The sequence below is a fragment of the Colobus angolensis genome, unplaced genomic scaffold (assembly GCF_000951035.1).
Source record: "Colobus angolensis palliatus isolate OR3802 unplaced genomic scaffold, Cang.pa_1.0 Scaffold14, whole genome shotgun sequence".
Classification (NCBI taxonomy): domain Eukaryota; kingdom Metazoa; phylum Chordata; class Mammalia; order Primates; family Cercopithecidae; genus Colobus; species Colobus angolensis.
Window position 1 is genome coordinate 16,849,454 of NW_012114488.1, and position 26,260 is coordinate 16,875,713.

A 26,260-nucleotide genomic window follows, 5' to 3' on the forward strand; every position below is an offset into this window, starting at 1 on the left:
TTTTTTTTTTTTTTAAAGTTTTGATTGGAATAAGATTCTGTGTAGGTAATTCCGTGAGATGATTTATTTTAGCAGCAATATAATATTTACATTATTATTAATGTAATTAATGTTATTAATGCCTCATCGGATAGCTTCTTTGATCTGGAAGCTTACAGGTACCTATTGTCAGTACCTGTGGCTCTGCCACTTGCCGAATGTATTACAACTCCAGCTGTGGGCGAGAAGGGACTGAGAGGTAGACAGCTTATGTAATCTACTACCTAGTTTGTTAACAAAACACACATACAAAGCGATGTTTTTCCAATTTTTCTGACCACTGAGCAATACAAATTATGACATATATTTTGATGTGACCCAGTTCTCTCTCTCTTTTCTGTACCCTCTAAGTGAAACAAAAATTATTGAAACCAAAATTCCCTTACTACGTGTAATATTCTTATATTTTCTATTAAATGTCATTATTTAGCCTGCTGGTCAAAGGCTACTGAAACTTGAGAGCAAGATACAGGAGCAAGGGGAAATGTGGTATAGACTCTGAGTGTCGGGTGGCAGGTCCATTTTTCCTCTAGTTCCCGTTCTGCCTTCTGAGGAAAACCTTCTCCAGCATCTTAGGTCAGTCACACCCATGTGCCTTCTGTGAATCCTTTTTGCACGTATGAGTGGTATCCGACAGCCTCACTCATTTACATTGCACTTATTCGGCTGCCAAACATCACAAACTGGAACCATCTGTTCCTGAAGGGAAAACCTGGAAGTGAAAAGGGCAGCAGTGAAAATGCCATCACAAAGCTCATATACTTCACTCTGTAGAAGGGAGAGGCTCTGGTTTTCCGGCTGAGAGCATTACAGTACAGTGGTACAACTGTACAGGAACTGATGTTCCTGATGATTCTGCTGTGAACAGTATTTTTAATATACACTTTGAAGAAGGCAGAGAGGAATGTACAATAGACTTAAAATTTTTTTCTTTAAAATTGTTAAATAAAAACAAGCACTTTATGTAAGTTACAATTATCTGGAAAACTACTTAGGTGGAAAAACCGATACAGAATGAATGAAGTATTAATTTCTGTTTTGTTCTGCGTTATATTATTATTATTTGAGATAGATGTCTTGTTTCACTAAGCAGACTATGAGTATCTTGAAGGCAGAACCACATTTTCTTTTTTTTGTAGACAGGGTCTCACTATTACCCAGGCCAGAATGCAGTGGTGTGATCATAGCTCACTGCAGCCTGGATTCCTGGGTTCAAGCCATCCTCCTGCCCCAGCTTCCTGAGTCGCTAGGACTATAGGCACATGCCATCACGCCCAGCTAATTTCAGCTAATTTTTTTTTTTTTTAAGTAGAGATGGGGTTTTGCTATGTTGCCAGACTGGGTTCAAGCCATCCTCCTGCTCTGGCCACCCAAAGTGTTGGGATTACAAGTGTGAGCCACCATGTCTGGCCAAGGACCAAATTTTTAATATTCTTTTCCACAACGTATCTGGTGCATAGTAGTTGCTTAATATGTTGGCTAAACAAAGAGTGGAGATTCAGTAAAGGGTGATCAGAGTGAGGTGAGATTAATTTGGGAAGGCCTAGAAGTGACTCTTGAGCCTGATTTGAAGGTGCTGCTAGCTGTGGATTAATAAAGGGAGAAGGGCACCTCAGAGAGAGGATTGCCAACACGCCTTAATTTATCAGATTCTAGAGTTCCTTATGATTACCTCAGCATGTTGCTAGACTAGCATTATTGTCCAAAATTTAATTATTAACCAACTTTATCTATCTTACTTTCTAATAAATTGTTTGCTTTTACTACTGATAGCCTTTTCAAAAAACTTTAACTAGTTTTTGTTCTTTACCGTAATTGTTTCAAAGAACACAATGATATGATCCTTTATCTTCCTAAGAAATGTGCAATTATTTGGTCAAACTATAAGATTATTTAATCCATTATTCTTTTGACACACGCATGGCCTTGGAGCTTACAAACTGAGATCACTAAAAGGAATACACGTAATTTAGTCTTTCTGCAGTCAGAATATGATTTCTCGTTTTCTTGCACAATATTGGGAATAGTGCAACACAGGGCGAAGGTTGGTCTACAGCCCTTAGGCCAGCAAAAACAGGCACAACTGCACCTCTGTGCAAATGTTCCTGACATAACCTTGGGGAAAAAATATAAAATGCGGCCTTTTCTTTTACTACCTTGTTTGGTAAGTACCTGGAAAAACTCCATGAAATAATTAGTTTTCATAGTTAATTCTAACTTTTTAAAAAAGTGTTTCATTGAGACTAGGTTTTTGGTTTGTTAATTGAATCACTGTTGATTTTACCCTTCCTGGCACCAACCTTTATTTCTGAGCTGTGGAGAGCACAGTTCTTTCTTAGTGCTGTGTGCGTCACCTGAAATCCACAGAAACAGGAGGCAGAACAAAATCACTGATGACCTTAATGGTTATTTTTCACACATTCAGATTAAATTAAAATATGTTTAGTGCTGCATTCTTGACTTACTGAGTTTTTCCCTCTATTTTGGTTAACTTTTACTTGTAGAAAATACGTTGATGAACAAAAACCCACTTTTACTATAAGGTTTTATTCTACCAAGCACACAGTAACAATATTGAAAACTGCTTTCCATCTTTTTCATCTTTATACAGTTCCATCGAGCCTCTGTACCTTACCTATGGAATCATATTTGCCTGCGGCTGCTCCTTTGCATACCAGCCTTCATTGGTCATTTTGGGACACTATTTCAAGAAGCGCCTTGGACTGGTGAATGGCATTGTCACTGCTGGCAGCAGTGTCTTCACAATCCTGCTGCCTTTGCTCTTAAGGGTTCTGATTGACAGCGTGGGTCTCTTTCACACACTGAGGGTGCTCTGCATCTTCATGTTTGTTCTCTTTCTGGCTGGCTTTACTTACCGACCTCTTGCTACCAGTACCAAAGATAAAGAGAGTGGAGGTAGCGGATCCTCCCTCTTTTCCAGGAGAAAGTTCAGTCCTCCAAAAAAAATTTTCAATTTTGCCATCTTCAAGGTGACAGCTTATGCAGTGTGGGCAGTTGGAATACCACTTGCACTTTTTGGATACTTTGTGCCTTATGTTCACTTGGTGAGTATGCTCCTTCACTGATCATGAATATTACTATTTCATAAGGAAAAACTTCTTTGAAGAGAAAGATAGGTCAAGTTAAAGTTGGCCTCAAACATTATCCTGGTTGTAATTTGGGTATTTTTGAAATGAAAGGTCTCTCAAGACAATGTCAATACACCATCAGACCACTAAACAGAGAGAGTATGTTTCATAGTGTGCTTTGGTATTTTAAAAACCCCGCAAACCCAGCCAGACACCATGGTGCCTTTCTGTGGTCCCAGCTACTAAGCTGAGGCAGGAGGATCGCTAGAACCCAGGAGTTCAAATCCAGCCTAAACAACATAGAGAGACTCTACCTCTAAAAATAAAATAAAAGTCCCCAAACAAACGCAATTTTTTTTTTTTTTTAAAAAGGAAGGCTAAAATCTTGGAACAAATTGCATTCAATATAAAACATTTGATAGGTCTCTTTTTCTTCATATGGCTTTTATCAGGGACAAAGTTAGCGCTGTGATTTTGCTGCCGTAAGTAAATTGTTTTTCAACCAAAGGGTGTAGAAATTAGGTAATTAGCAAAAAAAGCCATGACTTTGATACAAAGAAACATTACATCTACTTGTGGTACACTTCTGGGAAAATGGGAATTCTATTCAGAGGAATATCTGAGAAAAGTTACTCAAGTTCTAAATGAGGAAAGAGAGCTACAGTTTTATAGGAAATGAGTATTTCAAGTGCTCAAGCAGTTTATATTGTTTATTTCTATTTCAAAGGCAAAATTTAGCTTCGTTATACTGAAATCAGAATAATTAGTGTCTGGGTAGGGGTTGGTGGCTCACGCTTGTAATCCCACCACTTTGGGGAGCTGATGCAGGAGTTCAAGACCAGCGTGGGCAGCATAGGGAGACTTCATCCCTACCTGGGGAAGAAAAAAAAACAGAAGGAAGAAGCAGTGTCTAAAGTATCTGCCCCGGCAACGTTTGTTCAAAAGTGTTCATTATGTTTCTTCCTTTTTTCTTACTTTTGTGGCTGAAAATGTATTCACAGTTCACCATAAATGATAAACAAAACTGACATTGGCACACATATTTGTATGTTTGCGAACTTGGATTTTTTTCTAGCTTACAGTCTACTTTGGAGATTTGTACAGTTTTTCTTTAGTTAAGAAATAAGTATAAATATAACTTATTTATGGATCATCAGGCTACATCCTGATCTGATAGTCCATTTGCATACTGTTAGGAAGGTATAGCTGAACCACCTTAAGCTAAGTTTCCTGAAATATAGATCTGTTGTGACAGGATTAACTTTACCAGCCAACCTCTTTCCTAGCTTTTGTAGTCAAGAGAACATTTATTGTGTCCTTTCTCAAAAAGATGAGTAGAAATTCTTTTTCTTTTTTTCTTTTTTCCAGACAGGGTCTTGTTAAGTTGCTCAGGCTGGCTTCAAGCAATCCTCCTGCCTCAGCTGGGATTACAGGTGCAAGCCACCACACCCAGCTTTAAAAAAAAAATTATCTTTGGTACTACTACGTGAACACACCCACAGAAATCAGTAACTCAGCTTTGCTAATACTGGACATTTACCAAAGGAAAAGTGGTAGATGACTGCCTAATTATTTTTGGTTATATATTTATAATTTGTAAATTAATTTCACATGTATTACTTCATGTGACTTTCACAATAAACCAGTAAAGCAGATAAAATAAATATTAGCTCCAATTTTACAGACTGAAAAACAGATCTATCGTTAATAGAGACATTAGTGATTTTCCAAGAATTACATGTCAGTAAACAGCAGAGCAGGAGTTAGTTCTCTTCCACTGTGCTTATCTGGTAGCAAACTCAGTCTACAGTCTTAATAGCATATTGGGCCACTTCCCTGGATATATTACCAAATGTGTCCATCTTACTGGGGGAAAAAATGAGTATGCCTAAGGAAATTTAATGAACATGTTATTTCTTCAGGTAAGTCAAATTTCTTAGTAGAAGGTGAGTTAGACAATGTTATAGATACTTTTGTGATCAGGAGATGGCAAATCAGGTGGTGCACAGAATGATAAAGTCTTTGTTAATTCTGTTAATAAACCATGCCTTTTTTCTGCTCTGCTTTCTTCCAAGCATGTTTTCTTACAAAATATGTTGATACTTTTCATTTGAGATTTTCTCTTTCTCAACCCATAATGGCACCAAATGCAGCACGGTAGAGGAAAGATCAGACAGCTAAATGCCATATAGGTGTTTAAAGCTCCTCTTTAGTGATGTACTGAGTTTGTCACTTTGTTGTAATTTAAGGTTTGAATTATGGATACTTAACCAGGAATGGGACACTAGTTTCCTCCTTATACAGGGAAAAGATGTCTCATATCCTTCAAAAGACTAGTAAAGTAGATGATGTTCAATTCCTACTAAACCCTTTATTGACTGTTGAGGGGACACATATATGAGGCATAAAAATTTGCTCTGAAGGAGCATAAACCTAGTACATGTAGTTAAAAATGGCTATAGTTTACAAAGCACTTTTACATATATTCTCTCATTTAATATTCACAACGATGCAGTACCTGTGGCATATCCTCTTTATTTCATGGGTGGGAAGACTAAGGCCCGGAAAGATTACATAAACTTGCTCAGCCAGGCACAGTGGCTCACGCCTATAATCTCACCACTTTGGGAGAATGAGGTGGAAGGATCACTTGAGCCCAGCAATTCAAGACCAACTTGAGCAACATAGTGAGATTTCATCTCTACAAAAAGTAATTTAAAAAAATTATGCGGGCATGGTGGTGCATGCCTGTAGTCCCAGCTACTTGGGAGGCTGAGGTAGAAGGATCGCGTGAGCTCAGGAGGTCAAGGCTGCAGTGAGCCATGATGGTGCGACTGCACTCCAGCCTGGGTGACTGAGTGAGACCCTATCTCTAAAAAAAATTAAAAAGTATTCTAAAGGAAGAACAGATTGAACAACTTTTAATTTATTTGTCTCCTCCTAGTGGCAAGCTTTTAAATATGGAAGGTGAAGAAATAAAGAGCCAGGTGTGGTGGTACACACCTGTAGTCCTAACTACTCAGGAGGCTGAGGCAGGAGGATCACTGGAGCCCAGGAGTTCAAGGCTGCGGTGTGCTATGATTGTGCTACTGCACGCCAGCCTGGGTCACAGAGTGAGACTCTGTCCCTAAAAAACAAATAATAAATAAAGAAGTAACTTGCTCAAGGTCACAGAGATAGTGACTGATAATTATTAGTGTAGTACTTTTATGTAAGTGGCAGTATTGTATAGTGGTTTAATAGTGAAGGTTCTGGGCCTGGTGCAGTGGCTCACCCCTATAATCCCAGCACTTTGGGAGGCCAAGGCAGGTGGATCACCAGAGGTCAGGAGTTCATGACCAGCCTGGCCAACATGGTGAAATCCCGTCTCTACTAAAAATACAAAAATTAGCTGGGCGTGATGGCTTGCACCTGTAATCTCAGCTACTCAGGAGACTGAAACAGGAGAATCGCTTGAACTCGGGAGGCAGAGGTTGCAGTGAGCTGAGATCGCGCCATTGCACTCCAACCTGGGTGACAAGAGCGAAACTCCATCTCAAAAAAAAAAAAAAAAATGAAGGTTCTGAAGTAAGACAGATCTGGGTTTAAATCCTGGTTTTATTTCTTACTAGTTGCATAACCCTGGACATCCTCTGTAAGCATCAGTTTCCTCATCTATGGAGATAAACCCAGTTTTGCAGAATTGTGAGGATTAGATAAAATATGTGTGAGTTCTGGCCGGGCGCGGTGGCTCAAGCCTGTAATCCCAGCACTTTGGGAGGCCGAGACGGGCGGATCACGAGGTCAGGAGATCGAGACCATCCTGGCTAACACTGTGAAACCCCGTCTCTACTAAAAAATACAAAAAAAAAACTAGCCGGGCGAGGTGGCGGGCGCCTGTAGTCCCAGCTACTTGGGAGGCTGAGGCAGGAGAATGGCGTAAACCCGGGAGGCGGAGCCTGCAGTGAGCTGAGATCCGGCCACGGCACTCCAGGCTGGGCGACAGAGCAAGACTCCGTCTCAAAAAAAAAAATATGTGTGAGTTCTAACTGAGTTCTGGCAAAAAATGGGAGTTATTTTAATGTAAGATAATGTGATTGCCAGCTGAGTGGTTTTAAGGAATGAGATAGAAGATTTTAAAAGGAGAAAGATAATATCCATTTGGAAAAGTGGTTTTAAAAAGTTTCATAGTGGGCCAGGGGCAGTGGCTCACGTCTGTAATCCCAGCACTTTGGGAGGCCGAGATGGGCGAATCATGAGGTCAGAAGATCGCGACCATCCTGGCTAACACGGTGGAACTCCGTCTCTACTAAAAATACAAAAAAATTAGCTGGGCGTGGTGGTGGGTGCCTGTAGTCCCAGCTACTCGGAAGGCTGAGGCAGGAGAATGGCGTGAACCCAGGAGGTGGAGCTTGCAGTGAGCCAAGATCGGGCCACTGCACTCAAAAAAAAAAAAAAAAAGTTTCATAGCATTGGAGTTGGGCCTTGAGCATGAGATTTTGTGTACAAATCAGATCTTTGATCAACTAGGAAACTAACTTACCAGTTTAGGTCTTTGAAGATTCAGAAGTACTGAAGAAGGGAGTGCCGTCACTGCTATGTTAAAAATTCTAAGATCTTATTAGATTGTACATGATGATTTGAGAGAGAATATGTATGCTTGTTTTCAAAGTGAGGTTGGAGGTTTGAGCTTGTTGTAGTTGACTTTTCACAGTGAAGAATTAGATTGCCTCCTGGAAGCGAATTCACCTCTCTTTTAGGCCTACCCACTTAAAATCTTTTTTAGAAGGGTACAAACCTTATAGATCGATTTAGATGAGGCCTAACTTTCTAAAAACGATTCCTAGTAGCGGCTGTGTGAGTTTTTATGAATTGCCCCTTTTGCCTGAGAGTTGTTTTGTTTTGTTTTCTGGAATCTTTTTTGTTTTGTTTTGTGTTGTTTTTGGTTTTTTTTGAGATGGAGTCTTGCTCTGTCTCCCAGGCTGTAGTGCAGTGATGCAATCTCGGCTCACTGCAATCTCCACTTCCCAGATTCAAGTGATTCTCCTGCCTCAGCCTCCCAGTAGCTGGGATTACAGGCGCCTGCCGCCACGCCCGACTTAATTTTTTGTATTTTTAGTGGAGACAGGGTTTTGCCATGTTGGCCAGGCTGGTCCGGAACTCCTGACCTCAGGGGATCCACACGCCTCGGCCTCCCGAAGTGCTGGGATGACAGGTGTGAGCCACCACGCCTGGCCTCTGGGTTTCTTTTCTTTTCTTTTCTTTTTTTGTTTTGTGACTCCTCTGACTCCAGTTTTTCTCCATGTAGCTTTCAGGAGCATAAACTGTCTTGGTTTTCTGCCTGCCTCCACATCACTCCTCCTTAGTTTCTTTGCTCACTTCTTCTTTTTCCCACTGACCCCTGAATGTCAGCATGTCCTAGGGCTTGTCCCTGATCTTTTTCTCCATGTATTCTACTGGTGGTTTCATCCAGTCTCCTAAGTTCATACATCATGTTTATGTCAATGACTTCACATTTATAATTCTAGTCCAGACCTTTTCCCTGAATCCTCCACCAGAGCTGTATATCCAGCTGCTTACTTAGTATCTCCACTTGGGTAACTGCTAGATTCTTTCAGACATATCCTAATCCTGAAGTCTTGATCTTACCCCCTAAAACTTACTCTGCCCCCAGCCATCCTCATCTCAGGAGTTGGCAATTCCACCCTTTCAGTGGATCAGACTCAAAACTTTGGAGTCACCCTTGGCTCTTTTTTCTTGCACACCATAGTCCTGATCCAGTCAAGAAATCCTGGTGGCTTTTCTTTCAAAATATATCCAGGATCTGACCACCTCTCACCATCCTCGCTACTCATACCTTAGCCCAGGCTACCACGTACCCCTAGCCTGGATCACTGCCAGAGCCTCCTAACTAGTCTCCCTGTTCCTTCTCTGGCCCGCGTAGTTTGTTCTCTATAAAGAAGCCGCGGGCATTCTTTCTAAACGTAAGGCACTCTGCTCAGAATCCTTCAATGGCTTCCCATTTCTCTAAGAGTAAAAACCAATATCCTTACAGTGGCCTACAAGGTCCTCCACAATCTGGCCCTCACTACCTCTCCAAGCTTCCATCCCTGTCCCCTTGCCCACTCTGCTTCTGCCATTCACCTTTTCATGGGGCTCACCCTGACTACCTGCTTGAAAAACTTCCTCTGTCCCTTTTCCCCTGAGTATTCCCAAACCCCTCCTATTACTCCTTTTCTTTTTGTGTAGCACTTAATGCTTTCTAACATATTATCTATTTTACTTCTTTATTGTGGTCATTGCTTACTATCTGTATATTTACATGTCTGCTAGAATGTAAACCCCACAAGGGTAAGGATCTATTTCATTCCATGGTAGATCCCAAGCATCTATCGCAGTGCCTAGCACACATTGGGTGCTCAAATATTTGTTGAATGACTGAATATATTCTGGATCAGTCTAAAGTGACACTGTATAAGTAATGTTCACCTTTTCACCATTTGGATCTTTAAAATTCTCCGCTTTGATCCTATACTGATTTTTCACATTCTGTACTTGCAGGACATGGTGTTATTCATATTTATTCAATACCTATTCAACAAATAAGCTCACACTAAGCAAACCTCAGAATAATTGAGTAACCAGTAATGCTGTCCGTTGATGGAGGAGAGAGTTGGTGTGTTTTGCTCTGATTCACTTATGCCTTTGCTGAAATTTTAAGATAAATAGAAGAAATTTCTGGTCCCTCAAGCAACTGTGTCTTCAGTAGCCACTGAAAAATCTCAAAGAGTCTGGAGTAGTGTGTGTACGAATAGGTTGCAGGATGCAGAACCATAGCCAGGCCTCAGGTCTACATAGCTTTGGCTGAGCATTGCACATAGGGCCTCATGAGGTAACTGATAAATGCCAAACATGACAATGATAAATGCCAGATATGACAATGGTAAATGCCGAAGAATGACAGTGGCAAAGATAATGAAATTACCAAAAATGATGGTAACTTTTCTCATTGGCATGAAATACTCCATCCCCAATATGAAGCTGATGATTTAGTTTCAGTTACTCTCTTCTCTGTCCCCTGCTACTCAGCTTGAAAATCAGCTACTTAGTACCTGTGTTCTTCAACTGTAGACCATATCATTGGGTCAAATTTCAGCTTTTAAATTTGAGGTCCACATGGTTCTCTGTCAAGAAGATGACTGACTCATATATTGAAATCTGTAAAATATGTATTCATTAGCCTGTTTTTTAAAAACTCCCTTATAAGTGGGTTGACTTTGTGGCAGATAGTAATTGACTGTTCTCAAAAGAAATTTTGACCTGGTAGGAAGATCCCATTTACCTGATGCTATGATTAAAGACAGACAGATCATTTGCTTGCTAGCAGGGCAATTAGGTGGACTTGAAGTCCACTAATAATTGGAAATGAATTTTTTTGTTTTTTGAGACTGAGTCTCATTCTGTCACCTAGGCTGGAGGGCAGTGGCGTGATCTTGGCTCACTGCAACCTCCGCCTCCTGGGTTCAGGCAGTTCTTCCGCCTCAGCCTCCCAAGTAGCTGGGATTACAGGCACCTGCCACCACGCCTAGCTAATTTTTGAATTTTTGGTAGAGATGGGGTTTCACCATGTTGGCCAGGTTGCTCTCAAACTCCTGACCTCAGGTGATCTGCCTGCCTTGGCCTCCCAAAGTGCTGGATTACAGGCATTAGCCACCGCCCTGGCCACGAATTATATTTTTAAACCAGAAATGAAAATTTGAGGCTAATAAGTCAGTACAAGGAGCATGTGAACCTCAAAAGGTATTTTTTAGCTTTCAGTAGTGCCAGATGCTGCCAAGAGTCAGTCAACACTGGAATGTAGCTTTTGAACCTTGCTAGGCAGAGCACCTCCATTTACGCTGTGGTCAGAGCAGCAGTACTGCTCCAAGCCAGAGCTAAGGGCACTGAGCCATGCAGATAGGAACAGCGTACAAGCCTTCATCTCTCTGTGGCTTCCTCAGAGGCAGATTCATGTAACATTTGCCAAGAATTGATTATGTGTCAAGCACTTCCCCAAAATCTCACAGAACCACCACAAGGATGAGTGTAATAAATAACACATACTTAGAGCCAAGGAAACAATTCTGCAAAGCTGTGCTTGTTCAGAGTCGTTTGCTTTATGCTTAAAGCTGGGATTTGAATACAGGTTTCAGACAAATATGTCTGAAATATACTCTTTTTATGAAGGAGTCTGCGTTCCTTGATGACTAATCCAGAGATGGGAGTGCTGCTATTTTCAGCCATACTGGGCCTACACCAAAGATTGCTTTGCATGTTTCCCTTCTATTCTCTCAAAACTAAGAACAGAGTCTGTGTTGAGCTGTTCCAGCACTCAGAGCATGCTTCAGAGCCAGGGAGAAAACACTGGAGGAAACCAGCTTTTGTTTTGATATAATTAATGGGAATGAGAAAATATCTATACCCTTATTTTCAGCCCCAACTTCTCTTTTGATCTCTAGTACGCTGTGAATATGAGAAAACTGAGGCCATGCAAAGTTACTTTTCACAACCTGTGACAAACAGAACATGGACCATACATAGCTTCGTGTTCAATTTTGCTTTCTACAGTAAACATTAAGCGTAGCAGAAGAACAAAAATGGACATATACAGATTTATAGCAAGATCTATCCTTTATTTGATTAACATAAATATTATTTTAGGAAAATGGCAAAAGGTAAACTGCTTGAAATTTAGTCACATATAAACGCTCCGAAGCCACTGGTGGATCATTAGTCTCCTGAGAGAGCTCTAAAGAATTAGTGTGTTGGAAAACTGTTCCCTCTTGCTAGTGTGTAAATTTCATCAGTGGGTTTTTTTTTTTTTTTAAGACAGGGCCTCACTCTCTTGTCCAGGCTGGAATGCAGGCAGGGGTGCAATCATACCTCACTGTAGCCTCGACCTCCTTGGCTCAAGCAATACTCCCACCTCAGCCTCCCAAGTAGCTAAGACCAGAGGTGCACACCACCACACATGGCTAATTTTTAAATTTTTTGTGGAGATGGGGTTCTCACCACATTGCCCAGGCTGGTCTCAAACTTCTGGGCTCAAACAATCCTCCTGCCTTGGCTCCCCACCAAAGCACTGGGATGACAGGTGCAAGCCACTGCACCTGGCCTTCACTAGGTTTTTCATTTTGTTTTGCATGTGTCTCAGGTTTTATTTGATAAAATGCAGTATACTTTGAATCATCTCAAATTTCATTTCTAATATGGACACTGGCATGTCTCAAATCTTTGGATTCATAATCAAATTAAAGTTTGTTCAAGTTTGAGGAACCTAAATTTAACCAATTAGATAAGGGTCCTTTCATGTTTTTATGTCAACTAGAAAATAAATTGTTACGATATGGGATGAATAGAAATAGAAATCTTAATTTGAAGAATCTTCCCCTTGTGAAGCTATACTAAGTGGCTTTTGCCTGACATTGACAAGGTGGTTTTGGGTTGTGGAGAGAGTTGTCTGATCCATTGAGAGTACATTTCTTACCTTCAATGTCTAGGGCATCCTTTGGGAGAAGCCCTTGCAGTCACTAACTCTAAGGATCATAGAGCATAAGCGTAAGCAGGCCTTCTTATGTATTCATGCTGTCAGGAAGGGTCTTCAGCACCCAGAGTTCTAGCGGCTGTACATTGCTGATGTGTTAGCCCTCGGCTGCCCATGTTACATCTGTTTCCCCCTGTGCTTCCCCCCTTTCTATCCCTATCGTTAGCTCTCTGGCTCTTTTGCCCCTCTCCCCTTGGGCAGCTTACTTGTAATTACAAAGTTTATGTTCCCTCATAACAGATTGTAAAAGTGCTCATTTAAAGGGCAACGTGCACCCGTTTGGAGGTGTATAATTGCAAACGTGGAATCCCTCTGTCTCTGTTATGCAATCCCCGTATCTCTGTATCCATGTTAAATTGAAATGATGCTTTTTTGAAGTAAAATGGTAAGAACAATGGCAACATCTAGGCTTCAGAGCATAGTTTAAGATTTTTGCCCAATCCGCCAACCCATGCAATGGTGTGCTTTGTCTAAAAGAAAACCACAGGTTTCTTGTAGACAAATATAACATTTATTTCCCGCATTTCTTTTTGATTTAACATTTTTTAACATTTTAGTTAACGTTTTTATTAACATTTTAGTCTACAAGATGCTTCCACATTATCTGTCACTGGAGTGTCGGACCACCATGTGAAATGGGCAATATCAGGGCTTCTGTCTAGCAAGAAAAGAACCAGAGTTGGGGTGGTGGAACAACTGCTCAGGGTTGCAAGGATGGCACATGGTGCAACCAGGGCTTGAGCTTGGGTCTTCTTACAAGTGTGGCTTTTAAATAACATACTTAAGTGCCTGCCAAAAAAGTATAACAGTAACTTAGGACCTGAAAGGCATTGTACAGGTCACGTATTTGCACTCCTCCCCGTGCCCTACAAAAAAAGAAAGGTAAAGGAACTAAGACACGGAATGGTTAAGTTGCTGGCCAAAAGCCAGTTATAAAAGTAGCAGAATTGGGTGTAACCCCCAAGAACATCCATGGAAAATAAATGGAAGCTTATTACAGCCCAGCCTGTAAATATGTACGTAGAAACAGAATGTGTATGTAGAAACAAAATTATTACAGGAGTGAAATTAGTTCCTGTCCTAACACTGGTCAACTCATAGGGTTCATTTCCCAATCAGGAGGTTGCTTTGCCATTTTGACATGATGCATTTTCTCAGAGTTGCCAACAGCAGTTGCACTGTCTTTGTTGTCTTTCTTTCTTGGATCTATTTGGAGCTCAGGGACAAGGTTGTTGTGCAGCAGATTGTCCCTGACAATGCAAGGCTCACAATTGTATCCTTGTAAACCAAAGGTCACTGTACACTCGGCCAGGAATGGACTGCTGAAGGTGACCTCTCCTTCATGTTGGTTGGTTTACCTCTGTTGGTTGGTTGTGTTTATCTCTGTTCACTATAAGGTTCTGACAGAAGCAAAGTCTTGGGCCCCATTACACGTCCCCAGCTTGGTGGATGATGGTTGTAGAGTGCTGGAAACGTTTTTATTGATTTAAAATGGAGTTATGTAACTGAAGAGTTGCCCTATCTCTGTCTTCCTAGCACTGCAACCAATTAAAATAGAAAGGCTTAAATGTTAATTCTGTTTTTGGCCTAGAGGCTTAAATACTAGGGTTTAAAAGTTTCATTTACTTTCTCTCTCCCTCTTTTCCTCCCTCTCTTCTTTCTTCCCTCCCTCCCTTCTTCCCTTTTTCCTTTTTCTTAGCTACACAGAATGCTTTGCTGCTTTGCAAAACAAAGAGTAATTACATTGCTTTTTCATCAAGATTTTCAAATTTAAGTAATTTTGTTTTTCTATTTTTCATTCAAAAATAGGCTTACAACATTTCCTTGACACCAGGATATATATATATTTAGAGACTGGGTCTTGCTATGTTGTTCAGGTGGCCTTGAACTCCTGGTATCAAGTGATCCTCCTGTCTCAACCTCCCCAAGTGCTGGGATCACAGGCATGAGCCACTGTACTCAGCCTTTGTTAATCTAAATATGATAATTTACCCACTGAGATTCATGTGTGCTGATTAAATTTACTCTCAATCCCTATATGTATTTCTTGTATTTTTGTTGTTGTTGTTATGTGGCCTGAAAATGTTTCCTTTATTTATTCATTCCTTTCGCAATTAACTTCCAAAAAGGCTATGAAGATGTTTACGCACATATACATTTTCTGATTCAACTCTCATGGTAACCTTTTATCAGGAAAGCAGCGCTAATAGTGGTTCTCCTACTAATAGATATGAACACTGAGGCTCAGAGAGGTTTAAAAGGTTTGCCTAAGGTTGCACAGTTAAGTAACAGGGTTGCCATTAGAATAAATTATATTTAAATTAATTTATTGTTGTTTGACTTGCTCTAATTATAAATCAGTTAAACAGATTCAAGCATTCATTTGAGTGTCTATTGTGTGCCACAGACATTCTAGATGTGGGGATACAATGCTAAGAACAGATACTTTCTCATACATAGCTCAATAAACAAGTAAGTTCATAAAGGAACAAAGTAATTTTCAAATAGTGATATTTTCTTCAAAGAAAACAAAATGAGATGGAAGGTGATGGTAAGAAATGGTAAGAGACAACTTTAGCCAGTCAGGGACAACCTCATTGAAAAGCTGATAGTAAGTACATCCTTTGGGTAAAGGGTAGTATTAGGTACTTTGAAGATACAAAAATAAGACAGCTTTCTGTTGCCCTTGGGAGGCCTGTAACAGAATTTCTCAAGTCTCTAAGGCAATCAAGAGTTGGATTTTTTAATCCAACTTATTTTTATTTGATGTATTATTACAAATCTGCATGTCAAAAATGAAAATATCTTGCATACTTTGCTGTAGGAACCAATCATTGTTTCTTCTTCATACACTGTATTAGTCTGTTTTCACACTGCTAATAAAGACTTACCCAAGACTGGGTAATTTATAAAGAAAAAGAGGTTTAATGGACTCACAGTTCCACATGGCTGGGGAGGATTCACAGTCATGGTGGAAGATGGAGGAGGAGCAAAGGCACGTCTTACATGGTGGCAGGCAAGGGAGTATGTGCAGGGGAACTGCCCTTTATAAAACCATCAGATCTCATGAGACTTATTCACTATCATGAGAATAGCACAAGAAAAACCCACCCCTAAGATTTAATTACCTCCCACCAGCTTGCTCCCACGACATGTGGGGATTATGGGAGCTTATAATTCAAGATGAAATTTGGGTATCATTCTGCCCCTGGCTCCTCCCACATCTCATGTCCTCATATTTCAAAACCAATTATGCCTTCCCAATAGTCCCTCAAAGTCTTAACTCATTTCAGCATTAATTCAAAAGTCCACAGTCCAAAGTCTCATCTGAGACAAGGCAAGTCCCTTCTGCCTATGAATCTGTGAAATCAAAAACAAGTTAGTTACTTCCTAGATACAATAGGAATACAAGCATTGGGTAAATACACCCATTCCAAGTGGGAGAAATTGGCCAAAACAAAGGGGCTACAGGCCCCATGCAAGTCTGAAATCCAGTAGGGCAGTTATTAAACTTTAAAGTTCCAAAATGATCTTCTTTGATTCCGTGTCTCACATTCAGGGCACATTGATGCAAGAGGTGTGCTCCCATGGCCTTGGGAAACTCTGGCCCTGTGGCTTTGCAGGGTACAGCCCCCCTTCCAGTGGCTGTCATGGGCTGACACTGAGGGTCTGCAGCTTTTCCAGATGAACAGTGTAGGCTGTTGGTGGATCTACTATTCTGGGGTCTGGAGGACGGTATCCCTCTTCTCATAGCTCCACTAGGCAGTGCCCCACTGGGGACTCTGTAGGGGCTCCGATCCCACATTTCCCTTCCGCGCTGCCCTAGCAGAGGTTCTTCCTGAGGGCCCTGCCCCTGCAGCAAACTTCTCTCTGTATATCCAGGCATTTCCATACATCCTCTGAAATCTAGGTGGAGGTTCCCAAACCTCAATTCTTGACTTCTGTGCACCCACAGACTCAACACCATGTGGAAGCTGCCAAGGCTTGGGGCTTGCACCCTCTGAAGCCATGACCTGAGCTGTATCTTAGCCCCTTTTATCCATGGCTGGAGCAGCTAGGATACAGTACACTAAGTCCCTAAGCTGCACACAGCATGGGGGGCCTCTGGGCCTGGCCTATGAAACCATTTTTTCCTCCTAGGCCTTCAGGCCTGTAATGAGAGGGGCTACCTTGAAGGTCTGTGGCATGCCCTGGGGACATTTTCACCATTGTCTTGGCAATTAACATTGGGCTTCTTCTCACTTATGGAAATTCTGCAAATTTCTGCAGCTGGCTTGAATTCCTCCCCAGAAAATGGTTTTTTTTTATTATTATTATCATTATTTTATTATACTTTAAGTTCTGGAATACATGTGCAGAATGTGCAGGTTTATTACATAGGTATACATATGCCAGCCATGGTGGTTTGCTGTACCCATCAACCTGTCAGCTACATTAGATATTTCTCCTAATGCTATCCCTCCTATAGCCCCCCATCCCCCTGACCAGCCCTGGTGTGTGATGTTCCCCTCCCTGTGTCCTTGTGTTTTGATTTTTCAGCTCCCACTTATGAGTGAGAGCATGCGGCGTTTGGTTTTCTGTTCCTGTCTTAGTTTCCTGAGAATGATGGTTTCCAGCTTCATCCATGTCCCTGCAAAGGACAGGAACTCATCCTTTTTATGGCTGCATAGTATTCCATGGTGTAGATGTGCCACTTTTTCTTTATCCAGTCTGTCATTGATGGGCATTTGGGTTGGTTCCAAGTCTTTGCTATTGTGAATAGTGCTGCAATAAACATACATGTGCATGTGTCTTTATAGTAGAATGATTTATAATCCTTTGGGTATATATCCAGTAATAGGATTGCTGGGTCAAATGGTATTTCTGGTTCTAGTTCCTTAAGGAATTGCCACACTGTCTTCCACAATGGTTGAACTAATTTGCACTCCCACCAACAGTGTAAAAGCATTCTTATTTCTCCACATCCTCTCCAGCATCTCTTGTTTCCTGATATTTATTTCTCCACATCCTCTCCAGCATCTCTTGTTTCCTGGCAATACCAGCATTCCTTGTTTCCTGGGTATTGCCATTCTAACTGGTGTGAGATGGTATCTCACTGTGGTTTTGATTTGCATTTCTCTGATGACCAGTGATGATCTTTTTTTATATATGTTTGTTGGCTGCATAAATGTCTTCTTTTGAAAAGTGTCTGTTCATATCCTTCACCTACTTTTTGATGGGGTTGTTTTTTTCTTGTAAATTTGTTTAAGTTCCTTATAGATTGTGGATATTAGCCCTTTGTCAGATGGATAGATTGCAAAAATTTTCTCCCATTCTGTAGGTTGCCTGTTCACTCTGATGGTAGTTCCTTTTGCTGTGCAGAAGCTCTTTAGATTAATTATATCCCATTTGTCAATTTTGGCTTTTGTTGCCATTGCTTTTGGTGTTTTAGTCATGAAGTCTTTGCCCATGCCTATGTCCTGAATGGTATTGCCTAGGTTTTCTTCTAGGGTTTTTATGGTTCCATTGCATCAACAGGCTGCAAATTTTCCAAACTTTTATGCTCTGCTTCCTCTTGAACACTTTGCTGCTTAGAAATTTCTTCCAACAGATACCCCAAATCATCCTCTCAAGTTCAAAGTTCCACAGATCTCTAGGGCAGGGACAAAATGCCACCAGTCTCTTTGTATAGCAAGTGTGACCTTTACTCCAGTTCCCAACAAATTCCTCATCTCCATCTGAGACCACCTCAGAAGCCATTCAACAGGTCTCTAGGAAGTTCCAAACTTTCCCACATCTTCCTTTCTTCTGAGCCCTCCAAGTCTCTGGGAAGTTCCAAACTTTCCCACATTTTCCTGTCTTCTTCTGAGCCCTCCAAACTGTTCCAGCCTCTGCCTGTTACCCAGTTCCAAAGTTGCTTCCACATGTTTGGGTATCTTTACAGCAGCACCTCACTACCCAGTACCAATTTACTGTATTAGTCTGTTCTCATGCTGCTAATAAAGACATACCCGAGACTGGGTAATTTATAAAGAAAAAGAGGTTTAATGGACTCACAGTTCCATACGGCTGGGGAGGCTGCACAATCATGGCAGAAGGCAGAGGAGGAGCACAACCAAGTCTTACGTGGCAGGAGGCAAGAGTGTGCCTGCAGAGGAACTGCCCTTTATGAAACTATCATGAGAACAGCACAGGAAAAACCCACCCCCATGATTTAATTACCTCCCACCAGGTTCCTCCTAGGACACATGGGGATTATGGGAGTTACAATTCAAGATGAGATCTGGATGGGAACACAGCCAAGCCGTATTATGTACTTTATTAACTTCTTATCTCTTCTAATAATATACTAGTGTTACTTGGTTCTCATGTGGTTATTCTTCTTATTACCTTTTTTGGAGATGAAGTCTCACTATGTTGCCCAAGCTAGTCTCAAACTCCTGGGCATGAGCCATCCTCCCATGGTTGCCTCCCAAAGTGCTGGGATTACAGATGTGAGCCATCACACCCAGCCTCATATGGTTATTACAGTGAATGATTAAGATACCTTCTCTCCTTTACTTTGTCCCTACTTTTTCTCAGATTTTTTTCAGTGATGTCTATGCTTTTCTTGTTTTCTAGCTTTTCTAACGTTGCATTTATTTTCCTTCAGATCTCAACATCTGCTGCAATTTGACTATTCAGGTTAGTGACAATTTGCCCATTTATCAGTTTTGTGCCTTAGGCAGTATTCACCAGCATTCTCCTACTTGAGATGAATAAGGATCTTTATTTCTCTGACCACTTGTTTACTCATTCATGCAAAGTTTAATATTTACAGAACACTTTCATCAAAACAAGCTAGTTTTTTCTTTTCAAAATATACTATACTAGCATAGGAACTTGAGAGAAGAGGTGATAATACAGAAGAAATCTAGAGAATTGATCGTGTAGAAATAATTAAACTAAAACAAAGCTGCTGCTTATAGTAAGGTAGACCAAGTTTGTCCTGTGTTCCAAATTATACTTAGCCAAAAATAAATATTTATAGATAATTGAATAGTAGTTTTAAGAAATGATTCATGGATTTCTCAGGGGTGGAAATTATCCCTGTAATGTAGGCCCCAAACTTCTAAAATATTTTAAATTTGTGAGGGAGAAATAAACCCACAAACATTTGAAAATATCTAATTTTAGCTTAAGTTGAAAAACAGCAGTAGTGTATTTTTTGTTAGGCCCTTATATTGGGTAATATAGTCTATGTAAGTATGGGAAAGGCTGGTGAAAACTGTGGATTTATCTACAAAATACATTAGTACATTGGGGAGTTTTGTGTGGGAAGTGTCCTAACACCTCAGGAAATGCTAAGGAAGAAATGGGTAAGGCAGACTGAACATTCCACAAGGGTAGGGAGAGCGTCTTCTCTTCATTGCTCTAGCCCCAGCCTCTACCGTGTGCCTGGCACTCTATCTTTTCTTTTGTTTTTGTTTTTGTTTTTTTTTAACTGATTTCAGGTTGAGTTTATAGGCTGGCTAAGTTTATAGGCTGGTAGAGTGCAAGGTCTACTAATTTCTCTGCTCATGACTACTTTACATTCTAATAGCACTTTATGTTCTTCAAGTGCTTTTTTTCTTTGTTCTTCAATGTATAATAAGGTGAGAACAGTTTTATCTCCATCTTGCAGGGAGAAGAGTTAGTTAAGAGACTTTCTCAGGTCACACACATGTAGTTAATGACAGGGTGAGGTTTAAACCTTCATAGAAATAAAAGTGATTTTATAATTATCTTGACTAGTTTCAATGTGAAATAACTTAAAGGTATGGAAGTGGATGCCAAGAGGTATAGTCAGTCTTGCTGGAGTAAAATAATGCCCTGTGCTTTGTGCCTTCTCCCAGCTGCTGCTTCCAGAAGAATGGGGTGTCTGAGTGTGAACAGCACCCAACAAGCAGGTTAACAGATGCCCACGCCCCTCTTGACCCACACACATATCCGTGGGATTTAGAATGCTGCCACATATTGATGATTGAATTTATGAAGCATTATAATATCCTCAATAATAAACCAAGTGTCCCTGTCCCAACTTGTTATCTCTGCTTCTGTGAACACGTTTTCTTTTATGTGCTCCTTACTCCTCAGGAGCTCTCTCAGGGACTTTTCAGCTCCTGACCCTGTCCTTTTCAGCATTTTCTCAGAGGACAATTCTTAGCTCCCTGTTGACCCCTCAAGCATTAATTGCTTTTTCTGCCAGGTATTTCCTTGCTAGACTCTTGAGCCCTCAGAGCTGTTCTGAATTATGGAGTCAGAATTGCCCAGGATTAGGAATCACCTCATGTCCCCACCATCCCCGCTTCCTTGTGTGGCACTTTCTCAACTCTGCATCCCTTTCACCTTCACAGCAACCCTGTAACGTACCCAAAGCAGTGTCCTGCTCAGTGCCTCCTTTTCTCTCCCAAAATAAAATCCCTAGATAAGAAGACCTCTATATTCCAGGCCTTGTCTTTGATTTTAGAAAAAGGAAAGAAAACCTACCTATATACATAATGTCTTTAAACCTCAGTAATGTCCCACTGTTTACAGTAAGGAGAAATAAAAGAAGCAAGATAATGCTTGGGATACGTGCTACCACAGGGATGAACCATGAGGACACTACACCAAGTGAAATACTCCGGGCACAAAAGCACAAATACTGTATGGTTCCGCTTAGATGCAGTACCCAGGGAAGTCACATTCATAAATACTGAAAGTTGTATGGTGGTCTCCAAGGGGAGGGGGAAATGAGGAGTTATTTAATGGGTGAAGAGTTTCAGCTTGAGAAAATGAAAAAGTTCTGGAGCAGAATGGTGGTGACAGTTGTACAACAATGTAAATGTACCTAATATAGTACACTTAAACTGGTGAAAATGGCAAATTTTATGAGATAGGAATTTATCACAATAAAAAATTAAAAAGTAAGAAAAGTTACTGCTTGGGCGAAAGTATATCAGAAAGATAAAAATAGTCCCCACACATTTCCAAAACAACCCTAATGAGGTGTTGCTGCCTAAATTGTGAACCAAATTGTGAACCAATGTGTAGTATTTGAGACTGGGAAACTGATGCCCCAGATTTTAGCCTTAATAAGGAGTAGAGTTCATAATTTGACTCCAAAGACATTTCTTTCACTACCATGCCAAGGCCATCTGATTCCCTGTCCAAAGAAGTTTTCTCTCGGCTCTGTAGGCTGCCTTCATCCAGAGTATACAGGCTTTCCACTTTCTTATCTGTCCTCCTACCAAGGTGTGGTCCTTTTCTTCCTGAACACTGTATAATTACCAGACAAAACTAAACATATTTAAAATATAAGCAGTCCTCTATAACCAAGATTCCACATCCTTGGATTCAACCAACCATGGATTGAAAATATTTGGGGGGAAACAAACAATAAAAATAACACTGGCCTGGGCAGCATAGTGAGATGCCATCTCTACAAAAACATAAAAAATTAGCTGAGCATTCCAGCACTTTGGGAGGCCGAGGCAGGCAGATCACCTGAGGTCAGGAGTTCGAGACCAGACTGGCCAACATGGCAAAACCCTGTCTGTACTAAAAATACAAAAATTAGCCAGGCATGATGGCAGCTGCCTGTAGTCCCAGCTACTCAGGAGGCTGAGGCAGGGAAAATTTCTTGAACCTAGGAAGCAGAGGTTGCAGTGAGCCAAGATCCCACCCCTGCACTGCAGCCTGGGTGACAGAGCGAGACTCCTTCTCAAAAAAATAAAAATAAAAATAAATAAATAAAAAATTAGCTGAGTATAGTGGCATGTGCCCATGGTCCCAGTTACTTGGGAGGGTGAGGTGGCAGTGAGCCGTGATCATATCACTGCACTCCAGCCTAGGCAACAGCGAGACCCCATCTCAAAACAAAAACAATAAAAAAGAACACAGATTAAAAACAAAATACAGGCTGAGCTCAGTGGCTTATGCCTGTATCCTGGAACTTTGAGAGGCCAAGGTGGGAGGATTGCTTGTGCTCAGGAGTTCGAGATCAGCCTGGGTAACACGACGAGACCACATCTCTACAAACAACAACAACAACAACAACAACAGGAGACTATACTTTCAGGGACCATTTCTGGGGATCATAGTTAGAGAAGTTTTTCTGTGTAGAGCATTGAAATATAAAAATGCAGATAACTAATTACATAGCATTTACATGGTATTGGTTATTATAAGTCATCTAGAGATTAAAGTATACAAGAGGATATACATAGGTTACATGCAAATACTATACCATTTTATATCAGGGACTTGAGCATCCATAGATAGGGGTATCCGAGGAGGTGTGGGTTCAGTTCCCAATGGATACAAAGAGACTAATGTTAATTTCATTTCCCCAACCCCCACGACAGAACTCTGAAATAAGAATAAGAAAAGGAACAGTTGGGATAGACAATATCAGAAGTATGTGGAAATGATAACAGTGGAAGGAAAGCTGATCTAGGCCTACTCAACAAATTTTAATCTTCATTCTGGTAAAAACAAATTAGATTTATGGATGCAAATTTGAGCCAGCAATTAGATGGCTCTTAGGATTAATAAAAAAGACCGAACACTATGCCTTCCAAAGACTGAGGGAAAGAGAAAGATATATAGGAGACTTTGCAAATAGCACTTTAGCCAACATCATTAGCCTAAATCTTAGTGAAGAGAGGTTAGAAGGTAGAATTTTCATGGAAGGATCCATTTTTCTTCACTTCAGAATTAAGGGAAAAATTAGGAAGCTGAATAAGAACTAATGGCCTAATTTATTTGTTTCTTTCTAAAATCAAATCTTTTTTTTTTTTTTTTTGACGGAGTCTCGCTCTGTCGCCCGGGCTGGAGTGCAGTGGCCGGATCTCAGCTCACTGCAAGCTCCGCCTCCTGGGTTCACGCCATTCTCCTGCCTCAGCCTGTGTTAGCCAGGATGGTCTCGATCTCCTGACCTCGTGATCCACCCATCTCGGCCTCCCAAAGTGCTGGGATTACAAGCTTGAGCCACCGTGCCCGGCCAAATCTTAAACTAAGTTAAAATTTCAATAACCAACAGAATAAGGTAGAACCAATTTTTTGTGAATTTACAAAATACTTGCTTATTGACACTACTGCCAAGGTCATTAAATAAGTTATCAGGTTACCTCAGATCCCAGTGATTTAAATAATGCTTTCTGAATGTATCCTTTTCTGTTTTAAAAAGAAGCTGTATTAGGTTCTTGTGTTCCTATAAAGAAATACCCAAGGCTGGATGATTTATAAAGAAAAGAGGTTTCATTGGTTCACGATTCTGCAGGCTGTATAGGAAGCATGGCCCCAGCATCTGCTCAGTTTCTGGTGAGGTCTCAGGGAGCTTTTACTCATGGCAAAAGCAGAGTGGGAGCAGCAGGTCACTTGATGAGTGGGGAGCTGCCACACTCTTAACCCAATCTCTGTTGAACTCAAGCGATTTATCATCAAGGGAATGGTGCTAAGCCACTCGTGATAGATCCACCTCCAAAATCCAGTCACCTCCCGCCAGGTCCCACCTCTAACGTTGGGAATCACATTTCAACATGAGATATGGAAGGGACAAACATTCAAACCATGGCAGAAGCCTATCTTAAGCCAGGCATGGTGGCTCACACCTGTAATCGCAGCACTTTGAGAGGCTGAGGCAGGCAGATCACTTGAGGTCAGGAGTTTGAGATCAGCATGGGCAAGATGGTGAAACCCCATCTCTACTAAAAATACAAAAACTACCTAGACATGGTGGCACACGCCTGTAATCCCAGCTACTTGGGAGGCTGAGACAGGAAGCACTCTTGAACCCGCAGGTGGAGGTTGCAGTGAACTGAGATTCTGCCCCTGCACTCGTCTGGGCAATAGAGCGAGGCTCCATCTAAAAAAGATAAAGAAGCCTATATTAAACTTCTGAAATTTTATACCATTTCAACTAGCCTTTTGTTGGGTGCATTTGTTCACTTTGGACTGTTTTTCCAAATTCATGTACAGTCATGCATCTCTTAACAATGAGGATATGTTCTGAGAAATGCATCCTTAGGCAGTTTCATTGTTGTGCAAACATCAGAGAATGTACTTAGACTAACCTACATGGTGTAGTCACTACATACCTAGGCTATATGGCATAGGTATAGCCTATTGCTCCTGGGCTACAAACCTGTACAGCATGTTACTGTGCTGAATGCTGTAGGCAGTTGTAACACATGGTATTTGTGTATCTAAACATAGAAGAGGTACCGTGAAAGTACAGGATTATAATCTTACGGAATTGCTGTTGTATATGTGGTTCATCTTTGATCAGAAATGTGATTAAGTAGCACATGACTGTAATTCCACTATTGATTGGAGACTCCATAACCCACACCTACCTGTTCATTTGCATGCACATTTAGCCGATAGGTGACTTTATCACCAGATCAACCCAAGAATAAGTTTAAAAAGCATGTCCCCTTTTCTTGTTTTTAAATAAATGTAAAACATGGAAGTACATGATACCTCAAAGGAGCACAAATCACAAACAGGAGTCCACATCTACAGAGGCTTTGCAACCACTTTTTATCTTCAAAGTGCTCTACCAAAGTACTGGAGTCAGTCAGTCGTGCAGATAGGCTGCCAACCATGGCTGAGCCCTCAGGAGCCATCTTGATGACCAGCATAGACACAGTCTGTTGTGTTCATTCAAACTTGCCAGGAACCAAGGATCTGAGAGAGTGGTAAGTCTGGTGTGCCAAAAATGAAACTTCAAAAAAGAAACTTCCGAATCAAATTTGAATTTAGGCTGGGTGTGGTGGCTTACATCAGTAGTCCCAGCGCTTTGGGAGGCTGAGGTGGGCAGATCACCTGAGGTCAGGAGTTCGAGACCAGCCTGGGCAACATGGTGAAATCCTGTTTCTACTAAAAATACAAAATTAGCTAGGTGTGGTGGCGGACACCTGTAATCCCAGTTAAATGGGAGACTGACGCAGGAGAATCGCTTGAATCCAGGAGGCAGAGGTTGCAGTGAGCCGAGATCACACCATTGCACTCCAGCCTGGGCAACAAGGCTGAAAAGCAATCTCAAAAAAAAAAAAAAAAAAAAAAATCGAATGTAGGTGGAATTAATAAAAATTTAAATAAGCTAACAGACTAAATCTTTCATTGTTCAGGAAGGAACAAAACAATTTTTGATAACTTGTGAAATATCTGGCACAGAAATTATTTAGAGCCACTAAATAATTTCAAGTTACCTAAAAATCCTAGTGATTTATTTTCTATTTTAAGATGAAATCTACTTTAAACTTCTAAAATGCAGGGTTATTTAAACTGGCATCTAAATACAACTCAGTTTTGGTTGGTAATTCCTCTAGGACATTTTACTAAATCTTGATCTTATCTAAATGATGCTATGTCATAGGTGGACTGTTTATATGTTTTGTTTGTAATCCAGGGAAAATTGTTTTAAAAAAAACAAGTAGAAATAACAAAGGCTTTTAAAGAATTTTTAGAGTTAGAAATTTTTTCAAAATTAGGTTCTTTAAACCATTAGCCATCTCTTCCTTCTGAACTTTTTTTTTTCTTCTGCCCTTTGGTGGCTATTAAATAATCTGCACTACAGAAACAG

At 40.8% G+C, this 26,260-nt stretch overlaps 1 protein-coding gene across 1 annotated transcript in view; it reads left to right on the forward strand.

The window, feature by feature from the left end:
* Nucleotides 1-26,260, forward strand: part of SLC16A10 (solute carrier family 16 (aromatic amino acid transporter), member 10) — a gene marked incomplete at its 5' end in the record, with an annotated part of 147,066 nt that overhangs the window by 96,965 nt on the left and 23,841 nt on the right. Inside the window, one exon of the mRNA XM_011935096.1 lies at nucleotides 2,651-3,104. Coding sequence (XP_011790486.1) covers nucleotides 2,651-3,104 — 454 coding nt within the window. The remainder of the gene's footprint in view (nucleotides 1-2,650; nucleotides 3,105-26,260) is intronic.